Here is a 22142-nt window from a genome sequence, read left to right as displayed (position 1 = left end):
AGGGTACATCCAACACAGGGGCGGACTGACCATTTGGAAACTTGGGCACTGCCCGAGGGCCCGGGGTCAGTAAGGGGCCCCATGAGATGCCCCTGGTACCTTTTTCATAGGCTTTTTGAGTTTGGGCAAGGACACAGGGGCCCCATGATCCCCTATTGCCCGGGGGTCCCATGAGTTGTCAGTCCGCCCCTGATCCAACACATAGGGTTGGGGACAAACTTGCTTGTAAAATTTGCAGCACTGTGTTCTCCTACATTTTGGTTGCCGTACAGCAGATCCACAACATTGTGCAGGCACAAGGAGGTGTCTTCTGTCTGGTGTAAGTGGTGTTTATTTTTCTTTCTAAAGAGGGGTACTGTAATAAGTTTTTAAAGCCTGCTGAAAAAACAGCTACTGCTGAAGATGTCAAATAGTTACCAGGCCTTCTGGGACTATTAATACCCCCTAGCGCCAATGGCTTGAAGAGACTGAATTACACCCTTCCTGCTCCTGTTCAACTTTAAAGTGTTCCTAAACCTACAACAGTAAAATCAGTCTGTATATGCAGTAAAGAATGTTTTTTATACTCACTGTGGAACCTAAGGGGTTACTCCTCTGCATTGCGTAAAAAGCTCTTTGCTGTCTTCTCTGGTCCTCCCCTTCTTCCCTCTTATCTCCTGATAAGACATATCGTGTGGAGTCACTCTGCACATGCTCAGTTTGGTGTGTATTGCTAGAGAGGTTTTTTTTTTTCTTGTTAGAGTGCATGTAATCAGGGGCAGACTAACAACTCATGGGGCCCCTATGTCCTTGCCCACACTCAAAGCACACCCAAAAAATCCTATAAAAGGTACCAGGGGCATTTCATGGGGCCCCCTACTGACCTCGGGCCCTTGGGCAGTGGTTGAGTGCTCGAATGGTCAGTCTGCCCCTGCATGTGATCAACAGGCATCTATATTCTGTGTACTGTGGGAGACCAGATATAGTGCTTGCAGGGTCTTGGGTTTAGTAACACTTTAAAAAGTAATAAAGTAAATGAAAAAAACTGTACATTTTGATCAATTTAATTGTAAAGAAAATAATGGAGACCCTTAGAAATGAACTAATTTCCCTACTATTTCGTATTAAGTCTTTCTCTATTTCCTTAGAACAGCCTGTACTTCTGCCTTGTCTATCCCAGTGCACACAAAAGAAAAAAAAAAGTCTTTTGCACAGGATGAGCCTGGAAGACATCTTCTGGTATAATTATCTGACATCTGCTTACATACTGCTCTCTTCTTATTACTGCAAACCACCAACACCTTTCTAGATACATCACTGATTGTTTGTGGTACGGGAGTATTTTCCATTATGCGCTAGCTAGCATCCTAAATTTACCTGGAAGGAGATGCGCTCCTTTATCTGAAATTTAATGAGTAATCACACCAGGGTTCCTAATTTGGCAGCTGAAAGGTTAAGAGCCGCCTCCCTCCGTTGTACAGACAGACCATTATTAGACGTGTTTTATGTAGACCAGCGATAAAGGTATATTAGACTGTAACCTTCATAGAAGAATCTCAACTTATATATAAATAAGACGACTGCAGTACACAGGATCACACAGCACAAGACTTCCATGGACCCCTGACTTTGACATGGATCTGCACAACTTTACTAGAGTGTGGATTTTACAGATGGTGTCACTGTTTTATGACCTGTCCATTGCTGAGAATACAGAGAGGACAGAGCCCAGAAATCACATACAGGTAAGGACCAGCCTTCCTATCATCTACTTACAAAATTTCAAATAGGTGGATGATTTTAACTGAAGAAAAGCTGGTTAGTAGCATCAAAACCTACTTTTATAGCAACAATAAAACAATGAAATGTATTTTCAATACAGCTAGTATAAATACCTAAATCCGTATTTTTACAGCAGCACTTTTAGGATTATTGTACACAGGGTGTTTGTGTTGTCTTTTTAAGGTTTGTGAAGCATTTTTGAAAGATCTGGAATGCAATGTTTGAATTTGATTGTATGGAGCAGTATTCATTTAATTTTACTCTTTTTGCCATGCTACACTTTTATTCTTATGGTACAAATCAGTGGAAATACAACATGAAAGCCAGGTAAATGTAAATGTACCCTAAACATATTTTAATGCATTTTATCTTTTTCCTGACAGTATGCAGAGGGAGACAGCACAGTATTCTTTAGTCATAACTACCATGTGCTGGAATACACTGCTATGCCAAAAAATGCTGCCAGTCTATTTCTCCATTGCCAGGCTATTCAAATGAATGGGCTGCCTTAAAGTTGTTGTAAAGGCAATCTTTCTTTTTTAACTATCAAATGTGTCATGCTTACAGGCTCTGTGCAGTGGTTTTGCCCAGAGCAGCCATGATCCCTCTCTTCTCTGGTTCCCCGCCAGCACTCCTGGCCCCTTCCTCCTGCCAAGTGCCCAGGGGCGGACTGACAACTCATGGGGCCCCCGGGCAATAGAGGATCATGGGGCCCCTGTGTCCTTGCCCAAACTCTAAAAAGCCTATGAAAAAGGTACCAAGGGCATCTCATGGGGCCCCCTAATGACCCCGGGCCCTCGGGCAGTGCCCGAGTTTCCAAATGGTCAGTCCGCCCCTGCAAGTGCATCCGAGTAGACTCGCTCCCGAGCCGCTACTCTGCATGCCCATTCTCTGCTGTGATTGACAGTAGTGAGAGCCAATGGCTCCTGCTGCTGTCTCAGTCAACGAGGAGGGAGAGACCAGGGACAGCCAAGGCTCTTGTGCACATTGCTGGATAGAGATGGTGCTCAGGTAGGTATTGGGGGAGGGGGGGCTGGGGGGCTGCTGCACACAGAAGATTTTTTACCTTCATGCATAGAATGCATGAAGGTTAAAAAAAACTTGAGCCTGTGCAACCACTTTAATGCAATGTACGCTAATGCACAGCATAACATGTATTATCATGCATTTGTTAACACCACTCTGACTGGGGCATTAGTATTAGGATTAGGTAAAGGCTTTTTTCCTTTTTCATCTGATGATTCTTTCAATAATATACTTTCTGTTCTGCACTGTATATGTAGAAGGGCAGCATTGTCACTGTCCCACTCTTAACTACAAACACCTTCACTTCACTTATTTCCATTAAAAAGGGCGGTATCGCTTTGTAGCTCACGGAAGGCAGTTGGGAAAGATAACAACATTGTCTGAGATTTCAATTTAGTCCGCAGGAAGATTTCTGAAATGATCAACAGGTTTTCTGTACCTAAAGAAAATGTGCAAAAGAAAACAATTACAGCCATGACATCCAAGGACTGGCAAGCTGCAATTTTCTGTATATAATTACTGTTCATGGAGTTTAGATATACTTTACCTGTTAAGGGCTCATTTTAGCTGTTTGATTTGGAGTTAATATAAGGGTTAAAGGGGAACTAAACTCCCTCAATCAACATTAACTATGTTTAATCCAATGCTGCCAGCAATAGTAAATGGATATAAAGATAAATTATATTTACTTGTTTTAAACTTTTTTTTTTTTACATTTCTTCAGTTGCTTCCTGGTTTCTGGCCTAGGCCAACTGCTTGCCATTCACCCTATAGCAGAAGTACTGCTACAGGGCGGCACTGCTGCGCAAAATCACATATATACGTGATTTTCATTTCTGGGTAGGGGGTGCGCGCACCGACCTACCTGCGCTGCTATTGGTGGCTGGGGATAGCAATCACTGGGTCCCGACCGGCAATTCCCAGCCGGAACTCGACAATTGTTGGCAAAGCTGACAGGGGAGAGACCTGTGTGTAAACAACACAGGTCTCTCTCCTGTCAGAATGGACATGATGCTTTGTATCTCTCTACACAACCTGATCCCTCGAGAGGCAATCCTATATTCCCTGGATCAACATTACTTATAAATGTTATTAACCAATTATATTCTGTATCTAGGAAAGAATCCAGGCCTTTTTTAAAGCAATCCACTGCACTGGCCAGAACCAACTCTTGAGGGAGTCTATTCCACATTTTCAAAACTCTCACTGTGAAGAAACCTTTCTGTGTTTGGAGATTAAATTTCTTTTCCTCCAGACGTAAAGAGTGCCCCCTTGTCCTCTGTGATGACCTCAGGGTGAATAACTCTACACCGAGTTTACTATATGAACCACTGATGTATATATACATGTTGATCATATCCCCCCTTAATCTCCTCTTCTCAAGAGAGAAAAAATTCAGTTCCTCTAATCTGGGATGGGGAAGTTTGCTTTGAATATTAAAAGTTAATGAAATAGTGTTTTTTAGTTTGTGAAAGTATTCAAGGCTGGTAATTGACCACTCCCAAGCACTGCATCATAGGATGGGAGGTGTCACATACTCCCCGTACCCAAAAGCACAGGGTGTTTATCAAAGGCTCAGAGGTGGGCTTTCAAGAGACTACAGAATTGGCAGAGAGTCTTGAATAGGCAAAGTGACATAGTCTCCCTGTTTCTTAAAAAATGTATATTCCTGAATGGTGCCTGCTGTACCATGTACTTGTGGTAAAGGTTATCCTGTTCTCTTTGCATTGCTTCCGTTGTGTGAAGTATCTGGTGATCCTACCAGTCCCCCTTTTTGTTTTCTATTTAAAACTGACTATGCTGGGCATGAGAGCACATCCATCCCAGTTGGATGGTCAGTTTTCTGGCAGCCTGCCTGCCTGCCTCCAATGGTCAAATTTGGTGTTGACATCCCCCTGCACAGTTCTTCACAGGGAAGATCAGTGTACTGCTGTTTCTCTGCCTCCTGCTGACACACCGTCCTGCATTTTCACCCCCTTGTGCAGCTGAGAACAGAGATTATGTAATCACTTAAATGAAAAGAAAATAAAGTATTTATAAAAACACACACATATACATTAAGGTTAGTTTTTTTACTTTGTTTAACCACTTGCCTACAGGGCACTTATACCCTCTTCCTGCCCAGGCCAATTTCCAGCTTTCAGCGCTGTCACACTTTGAATGACAATTGCGCGGTCATGCAACACTGTACCCATATGAAATTTTTATCATTTTTTTGAGACAGAGCTTTCTTTTGGTGGTATTTAATCACCTCTGGGATGTTTATTTTTTCTTAAACAAACCAAAAACCACTGAAAATGTTGCAAAAAAACATTTTTTCTTAGTTTTTGTTATACAATTTTGTAAATAAGTGATTTTTCTCCTTCACTGATGTGCGCTAATGAGGCTGTACTGATGGGCACTGATAGGTGGCACTGATGGGCACTGATGTGGAGGCACTGGTAGGTTGCACTGATGGGCATTGACAGGCATCACTGATGGGCACTGAAAGGCAGAACTGATACATGACACTGATACATGACACTGATATATGGCACTGACTGGCACTGATAGGCAGCACTGGCTGGCACTGATGCGCACTGATAGGCGACACTGACGGGCACTGATAGGTGGCACTGATTGGCAACACTGATAGGTGGCACTGATTGGCATTGATAGGTGGCACTGACTGACACTGATGGGTGACATTGAAAGGCAGTTCAGATGGGCACTGATATGTGGCATTGATGTGCACTGGTATGCACTGATATGTGGCATTGATGTGGCACTGATGGGCACTGGCACATGGCACTGATGGGCACTGGCACGTGGCACTAATGAGCACTGACAGGTGGCACTTCTGGGGCCACACTGATCATCAGGGCACACTGATCATCAGTGCCCTGATGATCAGTGTACATGTCCCCTCTGCGGAAAGCTGATTACCGGCTCTCCTCTCCTCTCGAGCTGTCAGCGTGACAGCTCGAGAGGAGAGAAATATCGATAACCGTCATTTCCGTGTTTACATGTGATCAGCTGTGATTGGACACATCTGATCACATGACCGAGTCGACATCTTCGGCTCTTTCCGTGATCCGCTGTGTCCGAGGGACACGGTGCACCGGCGATCGCCGCGCTCCCTGAGCCACGCATGCGCAGTGAGAATGGTAGGACATCATATGACGTCCTATCAGAACGAGAGAACCACCTTGCGCCCGTCATTGTACTATAGGGCGGGCGGAAGGTGGTTAAGGAGTAAGATTAAATATTGGGTATAATTTATGAGCTAAGGGTTAATTTAAGGTAGATCTCCAAACTTTGGCCCTTTGCTTGCCTTTATCTAGCCCTTGAGGCATTATTACTGTTATTGACATCAACAATGGGCATAATTCCTGTCACTGCCACCAACAATAGGACACTGTTTGTTCCACTAACACCAACAATGGGACACAATTCCACTTGCACCAACAATTGGCCCTTTGTTTAGAAAGTTTGGAGACCCCTGATTTAAGATAATAGTACAGGTTCCGTTTAGGGTGATGATATGCATTTTGGGATAGGCAAAACCTGGGAAGGCATGGGTAAATATACCTAAATCAAACCTTGCTTTGATCAGGCAGGAAAGAGCAAAAGGCCACTTTAATTATGACCCTACCAACTGTTTATTCTTACCTTCCCTTTGCTCCCCCATCTTTTCCTGCTGGGGCAAAGAGAAGATCACTCGGAAATTCACAGGGCTGAGAATTCTCTCAGTGATCTCCATGTAATTACGTTGTTTGCATGAGTGGAAGCGCCAAGCACCATCACTATCATATCACAGGAAGGGGACTGAGTTACACTTTCCCCTTTCTGGCAGTAAGTCAGTTTACTTCTCCAGATGAAGGGAGTGGTGGTGGAGGATCGAAGAGAAGGCTGTTATCTGCAACTGTGTGGACCAGCAACAAAGTAAGACTGATGCTTTGCACTACATAAGCAAAGGACAGGTTAACTATAAGTTCAGATTTCCCTATACCCAGATGTCCGGTGTTGGGCTGCCAATCAGGGGCGGACTGTCAACTCATGGGGCCCCTGGGCAATAGGGGATCATGGGGCCCCTGTGTCCTTGCCCAAACTCAAAAAAGCCTATGAAAAAGGTACCAGGGGAATCTCATGGGGCCCCCTACTGACCCCAGGCACTCGGGCAGTGCCCGAGTTTCCAAATGGTCAGTCCACCCCTGCTGCCAATGCTGAAAAACTGAAGTACCGAGTGGAAACTATGCAATGAAACAGTCTAATTGATAATGAGAAACATTCCCTCTTTCTTTGCTCCACTTTTAATAAATCAACCCAAAAGCAAACAAGCTTAAACTGGATAATCCATTGCTGGCAACTTCTAACTCAGCAACATCAACAATTATTCCTGCTTAGCTAATAAACAAAGATTGTGCACCACTATAATTAACAGTGCTTGTAGTGGATCTGTTGTGTATTAAGTACTATTAACTGCTTGTAAGCATGTCAAACTAAACCCACTCTGACAATAGGTATTCTCAAGGTACTTATATACTACAGCAGATGCATTGTGGGTATAGCGCAGATGTTTGCAAGTTAGAGTGTATGGGGGCTGCATACTGAGCACAAATTCATGCAGTCAGGAGCACAGCCAGCACCGAAAATAGGTCTGTGCAGTCATATTTCATGGGCACAGGAACATGTACTAACAAATATTCACAGTTAAATAATGTAGACAGTTCAGGAATTACAGTATAACTGTAGCCAACATTTTTCAATTGTGGATAGAATGTGAAAGGGTTAGAACCTTTGTAAGGTTTTCACTGCTTAGTTGAGGAAAGCGGAAAAATAGCGCCAGACCCTTAATGTTATCTTGTTGGTATTACTATGTGAAAATATTGATGTTGATGTAAATAATCTGGTTCCCGGGCAGGCAAATTCTACACCCCAGAGGATCTTTACATTCTCCTTGACTTGTAGTGTAATATAACAAAAATGGAAATTGAATCACCACACCACAGCTAAAGGGCCAAACCAGCTGCTATTAAGGTCTGTGCTTGTAATCACACTGAAGGAAATAAGGTCCAGTAGAGGTCCAATTCACCGCAACACTAGTCACATGGTTTTCAATTAAGTCCTAATAAAGGGGGTGTTTATGGACCCGGAAACACATTGGCTACTCTTTGGAGACTTTGAACATTTGAACCTCTTAGTGGTGTGGAGTTTCAGTTTTATTTTGTTACATTACAGATTTTTACTGCTATCTGTGTCCTTATTGGAGAGATTTGTCTGTGCTTCCTGTCCCCACATACACAATAAGACGTAAAAGGAAATCTCCCGAAAAAGAAGGAAAACCCAAATCTGACAGATGTAACTGGAGCAAGATTCCTCAATAGAAGATATTCCCTCTACTGTTATTTACTGCTGACTCCCCAATGGAAAAATAGGGAGGTTACGTGATGCCAATGCAACACAGACAACAATTAAAAGATGACAGAGCTTTTACATATTGCTCCACTCTGTCCAAAAGTTTTAGATATGTTTTGGCTTGGTTTACGTTTTTACTAGATGCAGTCAACCACATCAGCAACATGCCCCCACTAGTTGTGTAGAGCAGCCTTTCTCATCCAGGGTGCCCAGGCACCCTGGGGTGCCTTTGAGGTTTCTTCAGGGGTGCTTTGGCAAAATGTCTAAAAATTGCCCAAAACTTGTATACAAGCCAGAGGGTGGAACAAGCCTGCCTTTTAGTTACACGAAGCCACAAGTTTCATTGTGGACCATTATGACCTTCTAGCCGCCAACATCCTGACAACCAATGACATCATCAGTTGATAAGGAGAATGTCAGCTGCCTGCACAGCATCCTAGTTTGACCCTCCCCTGCCCCTCTCCATCAGTGCTGGGGTCACATTAGCTCAGTGATGGAGAAATACTGAGGGAGAAGAGAATCACTGGAATACTAGTCAGTACCAGTGTACAAAAGTGTATTTGCTTTGGAATAATCACCTCTAATGTTGGATGTCCTACATGTGTGGATGTAGCTGCATTATAGAATGGGGCGCCTCAAGACTGTCCATAATTTTAAAGGGTGATTTGACTGAAAAAAGAAACACTGGTGCAGAGTCACCAAAATATTCTAATGACACTGTGTGCCTCAGAAACCATAATTCACAGGCAGTATCCCTGTTTTTAAATCCCCCGCATTTCTGTGCAATAGAGTACATTTCCTTCATTGGCCATGGATGTAGGGGTGACATCATCATGGACATAGCATGATGATGTCATAAGCTGTCATTGTTTGTGGACCTTAACCACTTGACCTCTGGAAGGTTTTCCCCCTTCATGACCAGACTATTTTTTGCTATTCAGCGCTGCGCTACTTTAACTGGCACTCCTAACTCAGTTATAAATGCTATATTGTAACGGCAGTGATCAGCGACTTACAGTGGGTCTGTGATTGGATGGCAGGCAATCTGGAGCCAAGAGACACTATCTGGGAGAGTCACTAACTGACATCACTAGGGACACTAATACAGTTATCAGCGATGATACTGTACACTGACACTGTACTAATGACGCTTTCTGGGAAGGGGCTAACTGTGTGCCTAACAATGTGTAATGTGTGCTGCTTTTACTTTACTATCTGGCTGTTTTTTTTCCCTACTTTGCAGGGAAAAGAAACAGCCAGATCGCTGGTCCCTGTACACAGAGTTCTGTGTTTTTGTAAAAACAGAACTCTGTGTGAGATTGGACACAGCTGAACAGCTGATCAGCTGACTTCAGCCAAAATCATTGGCTGAAATCAGCTGCCAAAGTTGTGCTGTGTCCACTCACAGCACAGGACTGTAGGGGGTGCGAGCATGCGCAGCCAAACTTGGAAGATTCAATGGATGTACAGGTATGTGGTTGTGCCTGCACCTGCCATCCGCTCGCAGTATATTTACTGGTTAACATTTGTTTTAGAAGAAGCCTTTAGTACTTTGTCAGCAGTTCTGAGTCCAGTCTTATTGGCTTGAGCCCCATTCATTAATTCTAGTTACTCTGCAGCATCTGATTGATGTCTGTAAACTTCTCAGCAGGTTTATATTGGTACTTAAGTTTTGCTTTTAAAAGAAACCAGAGTTGAATTTACATTTTTAATAGGAAATATAGTTGTTGATTTACTAAAAGCAAATAGGCTGTGCACTTTGCAAAGTGCAGTTGCACTCTTCAAGTGCAGCTGCTCCAGAGCTTAGTAAATGAGGTGATGCTTTGCAAAGAATACCCAATCATGTGCAAGGAAAACATTAAAAAAACGGTATTTTTGCTTGCACATGATTGGATGATGGAAGTCAGCAGTGCTTCTGCTCTTTTAGTAAGCTCTGGAGCAAATGTTCTTGCAGAGTGCAACTGCACTTTGCGAAGTGCACAGTCTATATGCCTATAGTAAATCAACCCCATACTGTTCTTTTTAGCAACACATACAGCATTTCACATAGAAGGGTGAATGCAGCATTTTATAGAGAGCATTGAAATATACACCTTAGCCCATGCTCCTGAGAAACATACAATAATGATCCTAACACTGCCAAACAAGCTCATATTTTGGGATATATTTTTGCGGAAGCCACTTAAAGTACCAGTATGCTTTGAGGCCATGGGTACAAACCAACCAGAGTACTTGGGGGCAGGGACGGACTGACAACTCATGGGGCCCCCGGGCAATAGGGGATCATGGGGCCCCTGTGTCCTTGCCCAGACTCAAAGCACACCCAAAAAAAGCCTATGAAAGGTACCAGGGGCATCTCATGGGGCCCTCTACTGACCCCAGGCCCTCAGGCAGCGCCCGAGTTCCCAAATGGTCAGTCCGCCCTGCTTGGGGGAAACTTTGCCAAACATTGGGTGTACTTTCAAGCTCCATGCAGATAGCACCCCTGTTAAAAACTGAGCCACTAACCCTAGCCCTGGAAGGACACTGCCTTCTTCTTGTCTATAGCAACCTGCTAAAATCTCTAGTTGACCTTTTCCCATATAACATGACTGTATGTTGTAAGGCTTTGCTGAATTCAGCCATGGAAACCTTGGCGTCAGAATATTTATGTCTTAGAATGCAGAGTCCGGATGCACCTAGATCATCAAGTTTATCTATATCTCATGTTAGATGTAAACATGGAGTGAGGCTGCTGTGCTTTCCTTCCATAGTAGAAGATTTAGAGCTTGTTATTATGGATAAGTCATTTCTAGCTGTCATCACTATGTGAAGGCAGTGAATGCTAATGTGGTGCAACATTGCTCACATTCACACATATGATTGCATTCCTCACTAGCAGGGGAGGGCAAGACAAGTCAATAGATGATGACAAAGTAGCACAACCAACTCATATTCACAATAACAGGCTATTTCAGGAAGGTATGGGAGGGTGGCAAGTCCTGACGGTTGTTGAGTGCAAACTGTATTCTAGGATGAGTTTTATGAACATAAGCAAGTGGCATTCACTAACCGGACACATTACACAGTGGCAGAGTAGATGTGCTTTACTGTGTATGTAGTGATTAGTCTGCTGATTGCATAATATGTATTTGATTTATTCTCTGTAAAAAAATGGAGTTTAGAATTCACTGAAACCTCTGAAGAAGAGATTCAAGAATGAACGTATTATAATTGTAAAGTGGACCATGCATGAAATAATAAAAACAGGGAATGACTATTTAGTCCCCCCCCCAATTTAAAAACAGTAGGTACAAATGGACACACAAACTGCCATTAACATTTAAAATCAATGTACTTTAGATATTGGCTTCTGACCAGACCTTTAGCCTCACCAGGAGGCTACAGTGAAGCTAAGCAACATTGCCAGTGTCTAAGTCAGCCTTTCGCAACATTTCTACCTTAGAGAAACCCCTAAAAATATTTTCAGGGTACAGGAAACCCTTGCTAAAACCAGTTCTTTGTGGGTTAGTCTGAAAAGTACCTCTTATATCGGTGGCCAGTGGGAAGAATGCTCCCATAGAGTGGTGGTCAGAATGCCTCATTTACAAACATCTAAAAAGATGATTGGTGTCATGCATCTGGGTCTGTCAAGAGGCATTGCCTCCAAACTATTCAGGCATCATCAAATGGGAGGTAAATTCGCCACAGAACCCCTAGCAACCTCTATAAGAACCTTAGCTGAGAATGGCTGGTCTAGGTGACGCAGCTTGAATCAAGGGTCTAAGTTAAGTATTTTTTACTATTCACTGGTAATGTTTGTGTTTTTTACTAGTAGTTTACATGTAGGGGAGGGCTACCGAATGGCGGGGTCTTGTTTTTTTGATATTAGGTCCACTTTAAAGGCTAATGCAGGCCAAACATGAAACAATCTTTTCAAAGTTAGTTGGTTGAAGGTGGTTGAAGCTGGTAAATTATAAAAATAATCATATGTATCATGAGAACCTACCAACAACAGTTTATATGTAGATTATGCAAAAGTAAATACAGAAAAAGCACTTTAGGGGTGTAGATAGCAGCGATAGACTGGTGTGTTTGGATAACTTTGAACTCTGGAGCGGTGTTTCACTGTGCTTGTGGCTGATTCAAAGGGTCTCTTCCCGACGGAGGTTTTATATTAATGCCGATTGCATCTTGCCTGCTTGCAATTAATATGTTGAATAAATCAGTTTTTAAAGGTTTTACACTATATTGATGTTTTCTTTTATATAAACAGTGTGGATTTGGAGGACTGGATCTAAGTTACTGGAGGAGAAAGAGACTGAATGATTTTGGATCACGTGTGGTTCATTTAGTTTCAGATCATTTGGACAAATTTTTTGTTATTTGTAGATTCGGATGTATCTGAATTACAATAGTAACAAATTAAATTGAATCCGAAATAACAAAACGAAATAACGAAACATAATTTCATCTAAAATTCGAAAACTAAATCTAATTTGGAAATTAAATTGAATTTGAAAACAAGAATAGAATAAAATAGAATAAAAAATAAAGAAATAGAAAAGAACAGAATGTTTGAGTTCACAATCTGTTTGTTTATTTATCTATTACAGATAGTTATATAGCATCGTCAATGTACGCACCTCTCTCTCTCTCTCTAAATATATAAATATATATATATATACACACACTGCTCAAAAATATTAAAGAAACACTTTGAAAACACATCTCAATGGGGAAAATATTATGCTGGATATCGGATATCTATACTGATATGGACTGGGTAATGTGTTAGGAATGTAAGGATGCCCCATCGTATGATGGAAATGAAAATTAATTACCTACAGTGAACTGAATTCAAAGACACCCCGAAAATCAAAGAGAAAAAATGATGCAGCAGGCTATTCCATTTTGCTCAAATTTCATTGCAGCAACTCAAAATAGTACTTTGTATGGCCCGCACATGCTTGTATGCATACCTGACAACATTGGGGCATGCTCCTAATGAGATGACGGATGGTGTCTTGGGGTATTTCCTCCCGGATCTGGACCAGGGCATCACTAAAGTTCCTGGACAGTCTGAGGTGCAACCTGGTGGCATCGGATGGACCGAAACATGATATCCCAGAGGTGTTCTATTGGATTTAGGACAGGCGAGCATGGGGGCCATTCCATGGTATCAATTCCTTCATCCTCCAGGAACTGCCTGCATACTCTCACCACATGAGGCTGGGCAATGTTGTGCACCATCAGCAACTGAGGACCCACTGCTACAGCGTAGGGTCTGACAATGGGTCCAAGGATTTCATCCTGATACCTAATGGCAGTCAGGGTGCCATTGTCTAGCCTGTAGAGGTCTGTCCGTCCCTCCATGGATATGCCTCCCCAGACCATCACTGATCCTCCACCAAAACGGTCATACTGAATGATGTTACAGGCAGCATAACATTCTCCACAGCTTTTCCAGACCCTGTCACATGTGCTCAGGGTGAACCTGCTCTGATCTGTGAAAAGCAGAGGGCGCCAGTGGTGGACCTGTCATTTCTGGTGTTCAATGGCAAATGCCAATCATGCTCTATGGTGCAATGAGCACAGGGCCCACTAGAGGACGTCGGGCCCTCAGGCCACCCTCACGAAGTCTGTTTCTTATTGTTTGGTCAGAGACATTCACACCAGTGGCCTGCTGGAGGTCATTTTGTAGGGCTGTCGCCAGGGACGAACTGACGACTCATGGGGCCCCCGGACAATAGGGGATCATGGGGCCCCTGTGTCCTCACCCACACTCAAACCACTCCAAAAAATGCCTATGAAAGGTACCAGGGGCATCTCATGGGGCCCCCTACTGACCCCCGGCCCTCGAGCAGTGCCTGAGTGTCCGAATGGTCAGTCCGCCCCTGGCTGTGGCAGTACTCAGCCTGTTCCTCCTTGCACAAAGGAGCAGATACCGGTCCTGCTGATGAGTTAAGTAGTTTCTACAGCCCTGTCCAGCTCTCCTACAGTAACTGCCTATCTCCTGGAATCTCCTCCATGCTCTTGAGACTGTGCTAGGAGACGCAGCAAACCTTCTGGCAATGACACGTATTGATGTGCCATCCTGGAGGAGTTGGACTGCCTGTGCAACCTCTGTAGGGTCCAGGTATCGCCTCATGCTACCAGTAGTGACACTGACCCTAGCCAAATGAAAAACTAGTGAAAAACTGTCAGAAAAGATGAGTAGGGAAACAAATGTCAGTGGTCTCCATCTTTAAAACCATTCCTGTTTTGGGTGTTGTCTCATTGTTGCTCATCCAGTGCACCAGTTAATTTCATTAACACCAAAGCATCTGAAACTGATTACCAAACCCCTCTGCTACTTAAATGACCAGATCAATATCCTAGGAGTTTAATTGACTTGATGCTATACTCTGATTAAAAAGTGTTCCTTTTTTTAGCAGTGTGTGTATATATATATATATATATATATATATATATATATATATATATATATATATATATATATATATATATATATATAGTTAATAAACATCAGTCCCTAACTCTCAAGGAGCGTACAATCTACAGTCCCTTACTCACATTCATACATACACATACTAGGGCCAATGTAGACAATTACCTATTAGCATGTCTTTGAATAGAATATAAAATGATAGAATAGAAAACAATAGGGTAAAACAGAACAGAATTGAATATAAAATAAAAGAATATACTAAAACAGAATAGGAAAAAAGTGAATAGAATATATAATAAAAAATAGAATAGATTAGAAAATAAAAGAACAGAATAGAATAGAAAGGAATAGAGTACAACAGAACATAATAGAATAAAATAGAATAGAAAAAAGGGCATATAATAGAAGAGAAAATAAAAGAATACAAAAGAATAGAAAATAGCTGCCTTCTGAAATTCAAATTCCAAAAAGAATAGAACAGAATAGAATAGAAAATAAAAGAAAAGAATAGAAAATAAAGGAATAGAATATAAAATAATATATTAGAACAGAATAGAAAATAATAGAATACAATAAAATAAAAAGAATACAACCATATTCCGAAATTCGAATTTTGAATAGAATAAACTCACATTCGAATGCCGATACGATACTTTTCAGATTTGATCTGAATTTTCCAAATTCGGTTGAATTGAAATCGTTGACCAAATTCAGAAAATTCTAATCAAATTCAAAAACAAATAAATGAAATGGAACTAAACAAATTCCAAAAACGAATGAAACTAATTGAACTAAACAAAATTATTTAAATAATGAAACAATACAAATGTTTTTGTTATGTACATGTCTACTGTTTATAAAGCATTACCTGCTTTTCTTTTACTGAGAAGGCAAGGCAGGAGGGTGAGTGGTTTTCCTGGTGTGTGGACACTTGGACACGATTGTAAAGATCATTAAGCATCTAAAGATTTATGAGTGGACTTGTTTGTGTTTCATGCACGTGGTGTTATCATAACCCGAGGGTTGCGGTTTATTCATTTGTAACATTGTGTCTTTTCTCATTTGGACACTTCTATAAGCATTTTAAGTCCTCATGCACACTGGATGTTTTTACAGCAGCTGTATTTGGCTTTTGGCATTTTTTCTACAGCCAATAAACTCCCCAGCATGTTATCCTACGTGTCCATGCACACATAGGCTGCAATCAGCGTTTTTTTGACTGAAAAAACCCCCAGAACTAGTGAGTTTTTAGAAGATTTTTTTATCTGTAAAAATGCTCTAACGCTGCAAAACATGGTAAAATGTAGCAAGCCAGCATTTTTGGATGTTTTTTTAGCAAAAAAAAATATTTTTTTGGTAAAAAAATGCTAAAAATTGCAAAGGCAGCAAAAGTCTGAAAAACTCCCGCTACCAGTGTTATAAAACGCCCAATCTGCACGGAGCCTTAGTTTGTTGGTTATTTTGTATTGTTAACACAGCTCTGCAGTCAGTGAATATTTACACATTTTATTGTACACTGGATATCACTTTATTATATTCAGACTAACTTCATCATGTTCATCATTTTTTATTTATATTTTATTTTAATAACATTTCTCCATAACACTGAATATATAAAATGTAGGCCAACAGTAATGTATTTTGTTTGCCTTGCAGGACAGATTGGACCACGGCACAGCATTTGCAAACCACACAAATCACACAGTTGCATTGGTGGTCCAGCCATTGTGTCACAGCCTTCAGCAGACTAATTTTGTGTGGACAGACTCAATGACGGATGGTCCGTTTGAGAATTTCCGAATTGGCATTGGCCTCAGCATAGATAACACATCCAACAATAAGATTGCTAAAGAGACTCTAGCATCCCTGCTGAAGGTCAGGGGCACAGACCAAGTATATGTTACAGTGACTGCAGAAACCAATCAGAGTGGTGTCGCTCTGGTCATCACTTCATGCAAACTTGTGAGCAAGAGGAACACTACTAGGTTATATTTTATTCAAGATGGGTAAGAGCCTAAAATTCCATATTGAGGATTTTCTCACAAATCAGATACATCAAGTATTTTTTTTTCCAAAACATTTTATTAATTTTTCAAAAAAATATCTTTACAGTAAAAAACAAATTAATTACACATTGCAAAAAAAAAAAAACCTGAAAAAAAAAGAAAAAACAAAAACAAGAAAGAAGGGAGTCCAAAATTTAATATCAATTATCCTCATCTTTTTCTTAATCCTCTTCTCTATTACCCATTAGACATTTTTCCCCTAGAGGTCGAAGTTTAGCACCTGAGATGTAATATATACCATATAAAATTGTAACAGATTAACCACTAGCCTACCGGGCACTTATACCCCCTTCCTTCTCAGGCCAATTTCCAGCTTTCAGCGCTGTTGCACTTTGAATGACAATTGCGCGGTCATGCAACACTGTACCCATATGAAATTTTATCATTTTTTTGGTGACAGATAGAGCTTTATTTTGGTGGTAATTAATCACCTCTGGGTTTTTATTTTTTCTTAAACAAACCAAAAACCACTGAAAATTTTGAAAAAAAAACATTTTTTCTTAGTTTTTGTTATAAAATTTTGTAAATAAGTGATTTTTCTCCTTCACTGATGTGCGCTAATGAGGTTGCACTGATGGGCACTGATAGGCTGCAACTGATGGACACTGATAAGTGGCACTGATGAGGAGGCACTGGTAGGTGGCACTGATGGGCATTGACAGCCATCACTGATGGGCACTGAAAGGCAGCACTGATATATGGCACTGATAGGTGGCACTGATAGGCGCCACTGACTGGCACTGTTAGGTGGCACTGATAGGCAGCACTGATGGGCACTGATAGGCGGCACTGATGCACATTGATAGGCGGCACTTACTGGCACTGATAGGCAGTACTGACTGGCAGCACTGATAGGTGGCACTGACTGGCATTGATGGGTGACATTGAAAGGCAGCTCAGATGGGCACTGATATGTGGCATTGATGTGGCACTGATGGGCACTGAAATGTGGCACTGATGGGCACTGAAATGTTGCATTATGTGGCAATGATGGGCACTGAAATGTGGCACTGATGGGCACTGGCAGGTGGCATGGATGAGCACTGAGAGCTGACACTGATGGACACTGACAGGTGGCGCTGCTGGGGCTACACAGATCATCAGGGCACACTGATCATCAGTGCCCTGATGATCTGTGTACATGTCCCCTCCACGGAATGACGATTATCGGCTCTCCTCTCCTCACGAGCTGTCAGCGTGACAGCTCCTGGGGAGAGAAATGCCGATAACCGGCATTTCCCTGTTTTCATGTGATCAGCTGTGATTGGATACAGCTGATCACATGACCGAGCCGACATCTTCGGCTCTTTCCGTGGAAAGGTGATCTGCTGTGTCCGAGGGTGCACCGCCGATCACCGCGCTCCGGGAGCCTGCGCATGCGTGGTTAGAATGGGAGGATGTCATATGACGTCCTCCCAGAGCGAGAGAACCGCCTTGCATCCGTCTTATTACTATATGGCGGGCGGGAGGTGGTTAAAAAAATAAATATATATATGGTCATCGCTCATATTCTAATTTTATAATTTGCATAAACCCAATTAGGTGATAACATGGCTGTTTCATGTGCTGTTAAAGATTTCTCCATATATAGAGCCCATCATTTGATATATTTTCTTTGACTTTTGCTCCCCCCCATCATCCAGTGGTGTCCCTAGGCAGATGTGGGGGGGGGGTGCGCTGGGTGACACCTATCGCACGGGTTGAGCATAATGGATCAGAGTCTGATCCATCATGCTCCCCAATCCGCAGAACCGATACATCTTGCGGGGATCATCCTGGAGAGATCAGTTAACCCCGTATAGCTTGCAAGCCAACGATCCCCACAGGATGGATCAGATCTGCAGATTGGGGTGCATAATGGATTGGACTCCGATACCGTACCAGGTGACACCAACTCTAGGGATGCCCCTGCCATTATCTATTTTAATTGAAAGTTTACTAAGTGACGCAAGTTCTTTATATCTCTCTGTACCCTTTCCATAGTTTGGGGCAATTAGTTGAGCCATTCTTTAAGTATGCACCTTCTTACTGTTATTAGACAGATATGGACCCATTCTGTATTGCTTTTTTCTGACTGTCCCATTGGCACTGTCTCCCAGTAGCTAAACAAGACTAGCATCTACCTAGATCAAAAGTTCTATGCCTAGTCAAGTATGGATAAATGACAGATATACAGTATCTCACAGAAGTGAGTACATCCCTCACATTTTTGATGGACTGGTGATGGACTGGTCAAGCATGTCTCCAGACCTAAACCCTATTGAGCTTGTGTGGGGTATCCTCAAACAGAAGGTGGAGGAGCACAAGGTCTCTAACATCCACCAGCTCCGTGATGTTGTCATGGAAGAGTGGAAGAGGACTCCAGTGGCAACCTGTGAAGCTCTGGTGAACTCCATGCCCAAGAGGGTTAAGGCAGTGCTGGAAAATAATGGTGGCCACACAAAATATTGACACTTTGGGCCCAATTGGGACATTTTCACTTAGGGGTGTACTCATTTTGTTGCCAGCGGTTTAGACATTAATGGCTGTGTGTTGAGTTATTTTGAGGGGACAGCAAATTTACATGTTATACAAGCTGTACACTCACTATGTCACATTGTAGCAAAGTGTCATTTCTTCAGTGTTGTCACATGAAAAGATAGAATAAAATATTTACAAAAATGTGAGGGGTGTACTCACTTCTGTGAGATACTGTAGATAAATCTGCTGTTTCTACCAGACACGTCCAGCACAGGATGCAATATAATACTCTTCCAGAACAAAGACACTTGCATAAAATAGAAATAATCTGATGGGGGAAGATGAAATTTCCAGCTTAAAGCCTGGAAAGTACATGGGATCCCTGCATCCATATCAAACAATTGGCGTAAATGTGTTAAACCCTGATTTGCCCATCTGCGAAAACCTATATGTTGTTCTCCTGCAGAAAATGCTGGATTACTTCTAATAGAGAGATATTTTGTACAATATGGAGGTTTATTAATATTATAATTTTCAATGACTTTCCTGCATTATTCCTGTATTGATGGCAGGTAAAGATGTCCCGTACATGATGCAATGTAATACTCCTCCAGAACGAAGACACTTGTATAAAGTAGAAAAATTCTGATGGGGAGGATGAAATTTCCAGCTAAAATCCTGGAAAGTACATGGGATCTCTGTATCCATATCAAACAATTGGTGTAAATGTGTTAAACCCTGAATTGCCCATCTTCGAAAAGCTATATGTTGTTCCCCTGCAGGAAATGCTAGATGACTTCTAATAGAGAGATATTTTGTACAATATGGAGGTTTATTAATATATTTTCTTACTTCTCTCCATACTACCACAGTATCTCTTATCAAGGTATTTTGGCGATTCAATAAAGGCAATTTCGCAGGTGGGCAGTGCAAAAGGGGATGTTAAATTCCAAGGTGCTGTCATATTTGATTCCAACTCCATATTTGAAAAGCTAGATCTACCTGCTATCCAATCTATAGCATGTCTCAGCAGACATGATAGATTATATAATCATATATTGGGTAAAGCCATTCCCCCCCTCTCTATTAGGTAAAGAAGAGTTTTTTAAATGCAATCTGTTTTTTTTTTTACCCTGCCAAATGAATTAACAGAATGCTGTGTTCAGCACATTCACATCTTTATGCCTAATGAGAAATAGTATTGTCTGCATTGGATATAGTAATTTAACATCTTTATTAGATGGATTCAACCAAACAAAGTTAAAGGAAATCATGCCGTCTGCCAGTTCTTAACAAAATTTTGTAATCTTTGATGGAAAATGTAACATATATACAGATGTTGGGGTCTTCCCTATTTTAATTCCCAAATATGTACCTGTATTAACCACTGCAAAACTAACTTTATGGCGCCATTTTAGTTCTGCTCTAGAGGTCAGCATTAAAACTTTACATTTATTATTTATTTATTTATTTCAGGTACTTACAGTGGGGCAAAAAAGTATTTAGTCAGCCACCAATTGTGCAAGTTCTCCCACTTAAAAAGATGAGAGAGGCCTTGTGACGGAGGAAAGGCAGAACAGAACACACAGAGAGGATGACAGATGCACAAAGCTTTATTGAGACAAACAGATGGCAGTCCTTCAATACGTTGGGTGGCAGAGAGGGTGGATTTGCCACTCAATGGTAACGAGGGTCCCCACCCACTTATAGTCCACTAGGAGAGCCAAGGGGGTGTCCCTGTAACAGGGGTAGTCCGACACATGAGAGGGGTGCCTGTAGTCACCACCGTAACAGTTCAGGTAACAGTGGGGAAGCAGGTACTCACGGAGAACAAGGGGTTCAGTCCAGGCAGGGGATAGATCCAGGCAGATTCACGGGGACAGCAGAAGATTCCTCCACAGTGCAGGGATTGCAGGCAACACAGACAGTCCAGGAGATGAGGAGGAGGACGGGGGATGAGAGGAGCTGGCGCTCAGCACAGCCGTCCCTCACACACACAGCCAGGAGAACACACCCGGGGGTTTTCTTGCTCTCTCTTAAGTATTGAGCTGGTAACTAGATACTTCCTGTCGGGTTACCATGGCAATGGGTCCTGTCCAGAGAGTTCAGGAATTTGGCATGAGGGGGAAGGGAGGAGGGGTCCAGAGTAATTTAATTAGGCCATTAGGCCAGTGACACAGGGGACAATTGGAACAATACAGAGCAGGACTCTGAGGGCATGTGATACAAGGCATTAATAAGGGGATTCATAATTGGCAGGCTCCCATACCGCGACAGGCCTGTAATTGGCATCATAGGTAGACCTCAACTATGAGAGACAAAATGCGAAAAACAATCCAGACAATCACATTGGCTGATTTGGAAAGAATTTATTTGCAAATTATGGTGGAAAATAAGTATTTGGTCAATATCAAAAGTTCATCTCAATACTTTGTTATATATCCTTTGTTGGCAATGACAGAGGTCAAACGTTTCCTGTAAGTCTTCACAAGGTATGCTGGTATGTTGGCCCATTCCTCCATGCAGATCTCCTCTAGAGCAGTGATGTTTTGGGGCTGTCGCTGGGCAACACGGACTTTCAACTCCTTCCAAAGGTTTTCTATGGGGTTGAGATCTGGAGACTGGCTAGGCCACTCCAGGACCTTGAAATGCTTCTTACGAAGCCACTCCTTCGTTGCCCGGGCGGTATGTTTGGGATCATTGTCATGTTGGAAGACCCAGCCACGTTTCATCTTCATCTAGTTCCTTTAGAAATAGGGAAAGAGGTAGAAATAAAGTCTGGGGTACATACTCTAGCAACCAGGTTTTTAGACATAATTGATAGTGCATAATCTATCCTAAAAATCGCTATTTTGCAGAACTTGAACTAACCAAGCCAGGTCCACATTGTCAAATGCCTTTTCAGCATCAATTGTTATCAAGGCTATTTCTTTGTTTGGATTATTTTTCGTGAATTCAAGAGCAGCTAACACTTTACGTATATTCAAAACCGCTGAATGACC

The 22142-nt window shown here is 42.0% G+C and overlaps 1 protein-coding gene across 1 annotated transcript in view; it reads left to right on the top strand.

Moving 5' to 3' along the window:
- The first annotated feature begins 1613 nt into the window (after positions 1-1613).
- The window catches only part of LOC149445650 (uncharacterized), a 41965-nt gene continuing 21436 nt past the window's right edge, over positions 1614-22142 (top strand). The window contains exons 1-2 of the mRNA XM_089653492.1: positions 1614-1724; positions 16271-16620. Coding sequence (XP_089509618.1) covers positions 1614-1724; positions 16271-16620 — 461 coding nt within the window. The remainder of the gene's footprint in view (positions 1725-16270; positions 16621-22142) is intronic.

The sequence above is a fragment of the Staurois parvus genome, unplaced genomic scaffold (genome assembly GCF_062004578.1).
Source record: "Staurois parvus isolate SC_StPar_1 unplaced genomic scaffold, SC_StPar_1.0 ptg000715l, whole genome shotgun sequence".
NCBI lineage: Eukaryota > Metazoa > Chordata > Amphibia > Anura > Ranidae > Staurois > Staurois parvus.
The sequence above is the reverse complement of the archived record's forward strand: the minus strand, read 5'-3'. Positions and strand labels throughout refer to the sequence as shown.